This window comes from Physella acuta, unplaced genomic scaffold, assembly GCF_028476545.2.
Source record: "Physella acuta isolate Inbredline_101_S28 unplaced genomic scaffold, ASM2847654v3 ptg000588l, whole genome shotgun sequence".
In the NCBI taxonomy this organism is placed as follows: Eukaryota; Metazoa; Mollusca; class Gastropoda; family Physidae; genus Physella; species Physella acuta.
The window spans coordinates 88,528-97,549 of NW_026732107.1; the positions used below are offsets into that span (position 1 = coordinate 88,528).

The following is a 9,022-nucleotide window of genomic DNA, read 5'->3' on the forward strand; positions in this document are numbered from 1 at the left end:
GAGGAGTTCTTTTAGGCAATTTATTAAGAAATATAAAATGTGAAACAAATGCACACATAAGTTTAGCATTTAACAAGTCTGAAGCAGCAAGTTAAGCTCTTTAAAAAAAACAAATACAATTCATCGGCTGACTTTTCACATGGTCAGTTCAGCTTTAACATACCACTTGTTACCAATTATTGAGCAAAGACAATTGTTTAAACCTTTATAATAGCTGAACTCTGTTATGAAATATTAAAATATCAGGTCAAGAATTTATGAACAATAATGAATTTTTTTTTTTTAAACTTCAGTAAATTATGAAAATAGCTTTAGATCTTTGAAGATAATTTATATGAATATATGTATTGAAAAAGAAAGCAATCAAGCATTTTGTCAAGCTTGCAAATCAATATTGCTTGTGCAGCAACCAGACAACTAAAATGTGATGTACAAAAACAATAAACACATAGTTAATTCAAAACTTATGGCATAATACACAATGGAATGTTTTAAATTGGCTTAGAGCATTGTCAAGGCTTCATATTTTATAAAAAGTAATTAGACATTTGCTTCAGTGTAAAAAATTTTTTTTTGCAAATTTCCAGATAGTGGAAAATTAAATTTAAAGCTATAAAATTTATTAAAAGTAAAAAAGTAGTGCATAGTTAATTGATCATTTTGATATTTTTTATACATTATTTTTAATTTGTTTACAACATACCATAAAGTTTTTTAAATTTACAATGTGCATGAGCACCTGATACAAATACATATAATTTAAGAAACAATGACATGGGTAGTTAAGGCTAAAACTGACAACACAGCCAACAGTTTACATGAAGTAAAAGAGTATTGAGAAAGCTGATGGTGAACTGCATTAATTCAGTGCATATAACCTGCGCTCCAGCTAATTAGAGATCAGCTGTCTTTTACAGTATCAAATTATGGTGTTCAGAAATTATGAACTTTTGGTAGTAAGAAAACAAGCACTTACTAACAAGTTAGGAATGGGGTTAAGTGTAATTTTAAAAGATGTACTTTTAATAATCACAGGAATATATTTAAAACATCACATTTAAACAATGTTTAAAAAGTTAAGTACTTTAATTTAAAATTTAAAAAATTAACTTTACAGATAAAAAATAGTTTTGCTAATAAGATGATGTCAATAGAAGTTGCTTTACTTTTGTAAATGTTTTAAAATGTTTTTATGAATTGTAAAGTATATATTTTTGGCGAATTTAGTTTTTCTATATCCTATAGAATTAAATAAATATTAAATAAATAGTCAAGAAAAAACTTTTTGAATGAATATACATAAAACTTTTCAAACATGTCCCTCATTTGTTCTGTTGTTCAACAAAATTAATTAAAACCATTCAATATATATAAATTGAAAAAGAAAATGGGAAACTGATAAAATGCAATCAAATTTTACAGTGGCGTGGCTGTCATAAGAAAGCAACTGGTTGGCTCCACATAGATGACAAACTGCTGAGTCAGCTGGTATTTCCCAATGGGTTTGTTTTCAAACACTTCTGTCAGGGAGTATCCATTCTTGTTGGAGAAGCCTAAATCAGCAAAGGAGGTCTTGAATGGGACGGGTGTGCCTTCATTGTTTTTGTTCAGAACACCAATGGCTAGAGATCCAGTTGAGAGTTTCTTGACCCAAACGGAAATTGACCCAGGGACCTGCAGAATTTAAAGGAACCAAATTACATTCATATATCTGCCTCAAGTTAATTATTTCTATTTGACAGTTTGTATGTTGTACTAAGGTCAGGAGTGATTAGCTGATTGTCTATAGAAAACATGTGTTGGAATTTTTTTTTTAAATTAGCAAGTGAAGATATATGAAAGTTACAACTCAAGAAAAATGAGGAACATTGTTTGTACTAAGTAGATATGGCAATAAAATAATTTAAAAATTGAGTACCTCAAACAAACGAACAGCCTGATTCCCAAGGGGGTCTTGATTGATGGCAATAACATTTTTGTTCTGAAGTATAGCCTTGGCTTGTGGATCCACACTTCTAAGATCTACAGACATCATCAGTGGAGAGGCCCAGAGAGCCCACAAGGCAAACTGTGCTTTTTGCTGGTAGTAGCTCAAGCCAAAGTCTCCCACAACAAGCTAAAACATTAGACAGTAGAAGACATGTCCATTAGCTGAGACATAAACCAAAGATGGCTCAATATTTCATTAGATGTGACAAATAGATATGGGATGAAATTATAACTATGCAAAGTTTTATTTTAAATGTTTGAAATAAATGGGTGGGTGGGTAGAAAATTTGAAATTAGAGGACAAAGACACTGATGTTATATACAAAATATGTTGTAAATGACATCATGTATTTGTAAGGTTAAGAAATTTCTAGTTTAGACTAACATGTTACAGAGAAACATGAAAAGGAATTAATGAAAATATACTGCAGTTTGTGAAACATTAAATGTTGTTGCAAACATTGTGTTATATTATAAACTTAATTTATATAAAAGAAACCCTTTACAGTAAGAATTCCTTTTTTTTTTATCTTTGACTGGAAAAATAAAAAGTGAAATAAAATAAACAGGTACCATAAGAAACATCTTGACAAATTGCTTACCATATCTGGATCATTCCATGCTCCTGGTTTGGCATAATAGCTGAAATTTCCTTCATTGTTACCATAAAAATCTACAATGCTTAGAACACTATCCCAAGAATCAGTGACATCACCATAATTTCTCCACAAATTGCAAGTCTTTGCAATGTCTGAATACTTAGACTATTTTGAAAAAGGCAAATACTTGTTTATGGAGAAAACAACTGAACAATGGCAAGTTACTTACGGTGCTGGAACATGCTAAAGAAGCTTCCCGGTCTACACAATATGATGTGCTTTCGTGTGAGAATTTTAAACAAAAATTGCAATAAATAATACACTGTTCAAGAGTTGATCTGAATTTACCCATGCCAATATTACAAGAATCAGCATCAACAACTTATTTACATCAAACACAAAATATGTATTTACAAATATGATTAGCATTAGTTTCATAAAGAGATTTTAAGAATATTCCAGATGTTTGAGTGCTATTTTTAGTGATGACTGAGAATAGCCTCCCTTGGCTGAAGATTACCTCCCCTGATTTTTCTGACCAGATATCTTTTGCCTCTGCTTACCATATCAGGGTCATTCCAGCCTCCTGGGCCAGCAAAAGCAGAGAAATTGCCCTCATCTTGACCATACCAGTCAACTATTTTTAGAACAGAGTCCCAGCCATCTTGGACGTCTACATAGTTCCTCCATTGGTTGCAGCTTGCTCGAATGGCAGCAAAATCTGGCTGCATGCATTACATATCAATGTCAACATTTTATAACTATTTGCTATGAAAAGCTCAGTTTACAAGAACTAGCTTGCTTTTTACTGTAAACTTTTAAGCTTAACTATCTTTTTTATGTATAAATGACACTTTTATACATGACTTAAGTTGGCTAATGTAAAAATATTATTACAAAGAGTTAACATTAGAATATCAAATCTGATATAAAATATAACCTTACAAAGAGTTAAAAGTTGAACAAAAAGGAGCTAACATGTTGCATTATGTGAAAAACAACCAGTCACCATACAAATACTGCATCACTACCAGAAAAACATTAAATCAATCTTATTACAACTTTAACATTACTTTCATGTTTATAAACACTTTCAATTATGCATACAATAATAACCTACTTGTTTTATAAATAAGCTTTATATAAAGGATGACTAACAATCTAAGTCAGTGCAGATTTTAATATTTAAAAAAAAAAAATTTAGGTTTGAGCAAATAATTTCAACCGATCAACTCTTGAACAATCCATGAACATTTTAACCTTTAACATTTTGTTTTGATTTAACTAGCTTTAGCATGTTCCACTCACATCTGTTTTATAGAAAAGTATAATAATTATTTTAAAAATGTCAATATCAGTGTATTTTCATATTCTATTGAATGTTTACAATTACATTCACTTACCATATGTTGTCAGTGTATAAATAGCTAAAGTTCACAGTGACTCACAGTCACATTAAACAATCAATAACTAATCTTTAGACCGGGGATTAACATGAGCTTGTCATTGTTAACAAGAAACATGCATTTGGTGATTGGTTGTGTTCCACGTAAAACATGTCCCAGTTAGCCTCTTTTAAAAGGATGCAATCATAAGCAGAAGAAGAGTACAAGCAACAGATAATGTTGCAGCTTTGAACACACCTTTAGGCCTACTCCAACTAGGTAGCCTGGCCACTGGCACAAAAACAAAATGGGGTGGCCAGTCATGTTGAGAAATCGCTCCATTATAGGGTAACCTGTTACGGTCATGACGAATAATTATTTTCTTTAATATCATAATTAAAAGCTTTATTAATCAGAGATAATTATATTTAAATATCTTAAGAAACCCAATAGAAAAAGCATAATAAAAATAACTAAATGGAACATGTGTGTAGATGGAGGATCAAATTTCATAGTTATGGAACATGTATAGTATGTTACAATCTTAAAAAACGATTGATATGATGATACTAATAGAGTTGAACCAATCAACAACTGATTTTTGAAGAGAATTCCTTTAGCTAATTATACACAGACAACGGTTGCTTATGCTTGCTATATGATAGCAAAACTGTAAGCATATTATAGGCACGCACTATGGGCTGCTTGTTGGACCACTGATAGAGTGGCCATTCACAGGAGAAGACTATTGGGAGTCCTGTCTTGTTCAAGAAGAACTGCATCACAGGGTAGCCTTAAAGTCAACAACACATCACAATCAATGTCAATCAAGCTAATATGCTTTCATTAGAAGCTATGAAACAAAAACTAAACCATCAAGCTTGCAAACTAACAGTTGCGGATTTTTTATTAGGTGTACCTAGCGCCTTAAAAAGTTAAATAATTTAGATCTGCCAGTGTAGAATATTTATAAACAATCGATAATGTTATTTTATTAATTTAAAGATTGTCAATTCAATTATCTAATTCTATTATTTTAAAAAAATGTGGGTAGCAATTAAAGTATTTCTTTTAAAAAATGTAGCCTAAAAAAAGAAAATGACTTAAAATGTAGATATATAGTAAGCTTATATTTCTTAAGATGCTAGACCTCACCATAAGGCATGTCATTAGGATCAGAGTAGCAGCCATCAAACTTGAGCATGTCTATATCCCACTCAGCAAATGTCTTTGCATCAGTTTCCATATAGTACTCACTGCCAGGGTACCCAGCACAGGTTTTGGAGCCAAAGTCTTCATAGATACCCAGCTTAAGACCTTTAGAGTGAATCTTGAAGCAGACATACATTGTGTTAGTCTCCAAGCCTTTAATTGACTACTATAAGGGTTCTTTATTATACACATTAAAAAAAAAACTTATACCACAGCAAATGGTAATCTGGACACAATAACATATTTATTTCCATTGATGTGTAGCAGATGTGGGATATTCATGAGCCCAAGAAACAACAGAAATAATGACCCATTACAAAAATAAACTATTTTTTGCTCTAGATGTGTGTGTGTGTGTAGTTCAGCCCCCCCCCCCCCCCCCCTCTCAGCCTGTTCAGCACACAGTGTGTATTATTCCAAATGTGTTCATTCATTCTTCCACATGTGTACTATCATTCTTTCAAATGTTGTCCACATTCATTCTCCCAAATGTAACCCTGCATTCAGCTACCGTGGATATTTTTTCAGCATATATAATTTATAAATAGCTCTACTGAAAAAAAGGTTGACCCTTGATGAATAAATATAACTGCTAAAATTATTTAAAATAAAAACACCACATAACTTACATATTTTGCTAAAGCTTTGATCCCACTAGGAAACCTTTTTCTATCAGCTACCAGCCTTCCATTGCTGTCCCTCTCCATTTCAGGCCAGCAATCATCAATGTTAACAAATTCATAACCTACATCTTTGAAACCCTCAGATACCATCAGGTCTGCCATTTTCATGTAAAGTCGTTCACTGAGAAATTTGTTACATTTTTTTAAATACTTAAAAAATGTACCAACTAAATTAGCTATTATTATGATTAAGGACAACATTTTATTGAATTACAATTATAATCAGGTCTAATCATACCTAACATTTAGATTTAAATAAGATATTGTAAACGGATTTAAGAAGTAAATGTATTATATTTACTATTCAAGAATACAGTCTATTGTGTTATATTTTTTTATTTCAAAAAGTGTGCCAAAAGATGATGTTTAAGAAGGAAAATATGCAATACTTATACACTATACAAATACAGCTAATGTTAAAATATGAAGAAAAAAATGCCAAAGGCTTAACAAGAAGGAAGTATAAAAGGATTAAGTTACCTGTCAGTTCAACGAGGAAGACAAAGTACATACAGGTAGAAAAAGAATATATTGACTGATATTTAATTACAGACATACATTTCTGACATAACAGAAGTAAAAAAAAATGAGTACCTGATGCAGTTGTCTGGGTCATTATCGCAGTCAACATTGCAACGGAACCTCTCCCATGACAGCCAGCCCATGGGTGGAGTTAGAGCTAAGCCATTATCCAGAGCTTGTGACAGGTGACAAGCCAACAGAAACACACAAACTACTTGCAGTAACATTTTCTGAAATAAAGTTTGTAATTTGTTTGTTAAACTGAATACCAAAAATTTGTATTTTATTTTCAAGCTTATTTACTTGAATTTGGTACTAAATACATCAAATAGACAAATACACAACCTACAGGGAATAGAAGTTACAAATATTTGATAGCTTGTTAACTTAATTTAGTATAAAAGACATTAAACTGTAATTGCATTAGTGAAAATATTTAATAAGAAAACACAAGGTCAATTGCAGCTTCAATTTAATCAGCCCATGTTAATTGAATGATAAGATAGTGATAAACACTATCAGTAAGAAATCACAAGCTGATAAATTATCAACCTTAAACTTAAGATAATTAGGAAAGGTCAAATTTATGTTAAGATGTAGTAATTAAGCATCTTTTATATAAAACTCAATGCTCTAATGTACTTTGAGAATTTATACAAATAATTAAATATTCTGATGAGGGATAAAATCATCTGGTCCACAGGGCACAAAATATCTGTTTTATAGTTCTGTCAGAAAAACAAGGACTGTGTGGTCAGCATGATGTCCAGCCATCTTTATGTTTCAAGTCTTAAAGTCAGGTAGCTAGGATGATTATTGGAATTAAGACCTGCAAACTTGCAGGTTATCTACTTTTCTAATCTACTACACTTTTACATAGAGTCAGCTGATTATACTTAGCTATTCTCTACCTTGAAGCATCTGTCTAAATTATAGTATCCTTTTTATAAGGCTAAAGGTATAATTTTAAAAAGCTGAGGTATCATTACTGTCAACAACACAATAATACTAGAGAAGATAATAAGTGAGCTTAAACAGATTAAGCTACTTCTTATTACAGGTTATAATTATTTTCTAGTGGGCATATGACAATGGACTATAAAGTAATTAGCCTGTAATTAACAACTGTTGGCCAAACAACTCTTCCAATAGATAGGGTAGTTGTGTTGCTTTGGCTCATGAACTCATTATAAAACACACATAAGACATTTTACCCTCCCACACCCCATACAAATACAATGTGTTATAAAATTAAATTGACCCTCCCCCCCCCCTCCCCCCCCCCCCCCCCACCCCCAATCGTCAATTATATTACTGATATTTATTTTTGTATACAAAAAAGGTAGATACTCCAAGAAATGCAGTCTACAACAGGTTGAGAGAGTTCAACATTGAAAAAGACTTTGAAATGTCACTGTTTTTGTTTCAAATTGATTCATAGAATTATATAAAGTACAGACAAGGCAGCATGGATGCTGAGCTGAGACTTGAGAGTAATCAACTATAGTTACTAATTATTATACTCAGTCAGTACTGTTGTCTGTGAGTGTGTAGTAGTAGTAGTACTATAAATAACTTTAGTGTACTGTGTAGTGTGTAGTCATAGTCTGCTGAGACTGACACGAAGTCGTGACTAAGCTAAGAAGTTTTTAGACTAGATCTAGAATTCTAGTAGACCCTTCTAGAATCTAGATCTAGTAGTTAAATTACTAAAATTAGTTAAGAATTTAGAAAATATAATATAGATCTAGATCTATATAGTTTAGAATTTTTAGAATAGGCCTACTCAGTATGAGATTTTTGCGAAACAAACGATTCTAAAATTCTAGATTCTAGTCTAAGATCGCTGAACTAAGAAGTAAGAATAGTCTGCTAGAAGAATCTCTAGATCTAGTCTCTACCCCATGTGAATTTTAAAAAATTAATAAGTGATGAATAATTTAAAAAAAAAATAAATAGAATCTATATTCTACACGTCTTCACTACTATTTAATTGTAAAAAATTGTTAGGCAGTATTTGGGAATGTTAATCTAGATAGTAGATAGCTAGATATATTTACCTGTTACTTGCTAAACCGGTCAATAAAATAAAAACAAATGTCTTGTGTAGTGCAGGCCTACCTGTGATCGTGTAAATATAGACCTAATGTCACATGATTTGGGAAAAAAGTCTAGCCGGTGACGACTGTATTTTAGGTATTGTAAATTTTTGGCATATATATATATATATATATATATATATATATATATATATATATATATATATATATATATATATATATATATATAGGGTGTTAATTAAGAGTTATATTATTGAAAATATAGTTAAAATAATTGTAAGAATTTAGAGCAGGCGTTTACTTGTTCTTCAAACGATGATATAACCAGTTTCGTTCAGGCATCTATTGGGAATGAGGGTAGTGTTTCTTCCAGGCATCACTTCCCCCGACGAAAGTCTACCCCGCCCCGCCCCCACCCCCCTCCCCGCCCCCGAACGAAATGGAATTTATATAGAAAACATATACTTTAACCAGTGTCCGCTCCCCCCCCCCCCCCCGAAAATATCAAGAGCCCCCCTCTCCGGCGAAAAAGTCTGGAAGGAACACTGAGTGAGGGGGGTGCATATAACATT

The 9,022-nt window shown here is 31.9% G+C and overlaps 1 protein-coding gene across 2 annotated transcripts; it reads right to left on the reverse strand.

Annotated features, from left to right (window-relative positions):
• Positions 1-4: 4 nt before the first annotated feature.
• On the reverse strand, positions 5-8,536 carry LOC131947179 (alpha-N-acetylgalactosaminidase). 2 transcript variants are annotated; one of them, XM_059308315.1, is made up of 8 exons: positions 8,451-8,536; positions 6,463-6,620; positions 5,815-5,989; positions 5,129-5,303; positions 4,232-4,326; positions 3,152-3,313; positions 1,919-2,116; positions 5-1,674 (listed from the first exon to the last, which is right to left on the reverse strand). In XM_059308315.1, exons 2-8 carry the CDS (start codon positions 6,615-6,617, stop codon positions 1,417-1,419), a joined length of 1,218 nt encoding a protein of 405 aa, XP_059164298.1. In that variant the 5' UTR covers positions 6,618-6,620; positions 8,451-8,536; the 3' UTR covers positions 5-1,416. The 2 variants fall into 2 exon arrangements, with proteins under 2 accessions (XP_059164298.1, XP_059164297.1); XM_059308314.1 differs by lacking the exons at positions 3,152-3,313; positions 4,232-4,326 and adding exons at positions 2,592-2,753; positions 4,669-4,766.
• Between the last annotated feature and the right edge of the window lie 486 nt (positions 8,537-9,022).

Excerpts from the sequence above, each read along its gene's own strand:
- LOC131947179 (XM_059308314.1), bottom strand. The coding sequence starts at position 6,617 with ATGTTACTGCAAGTAGTTTGTGTGTTTCTGTTGGCTTGTCACCTGTCA. Across the intron at positions 4,767-5,128 it reads TCCTAATGACATGCCTTATG|GCTACCCTGTGATGCAGTTC; the intron begins GTGAGGTCTAGC and ends GTTGACTTTAAG. Across the intron at positions 2,117-2,591 it reads CATGGAATGATCCAGATATG|CTTGTTGTGGGAGACTTTGG; the intron begins GTAAGCAATTTG and ends CTAATGTTTTAG.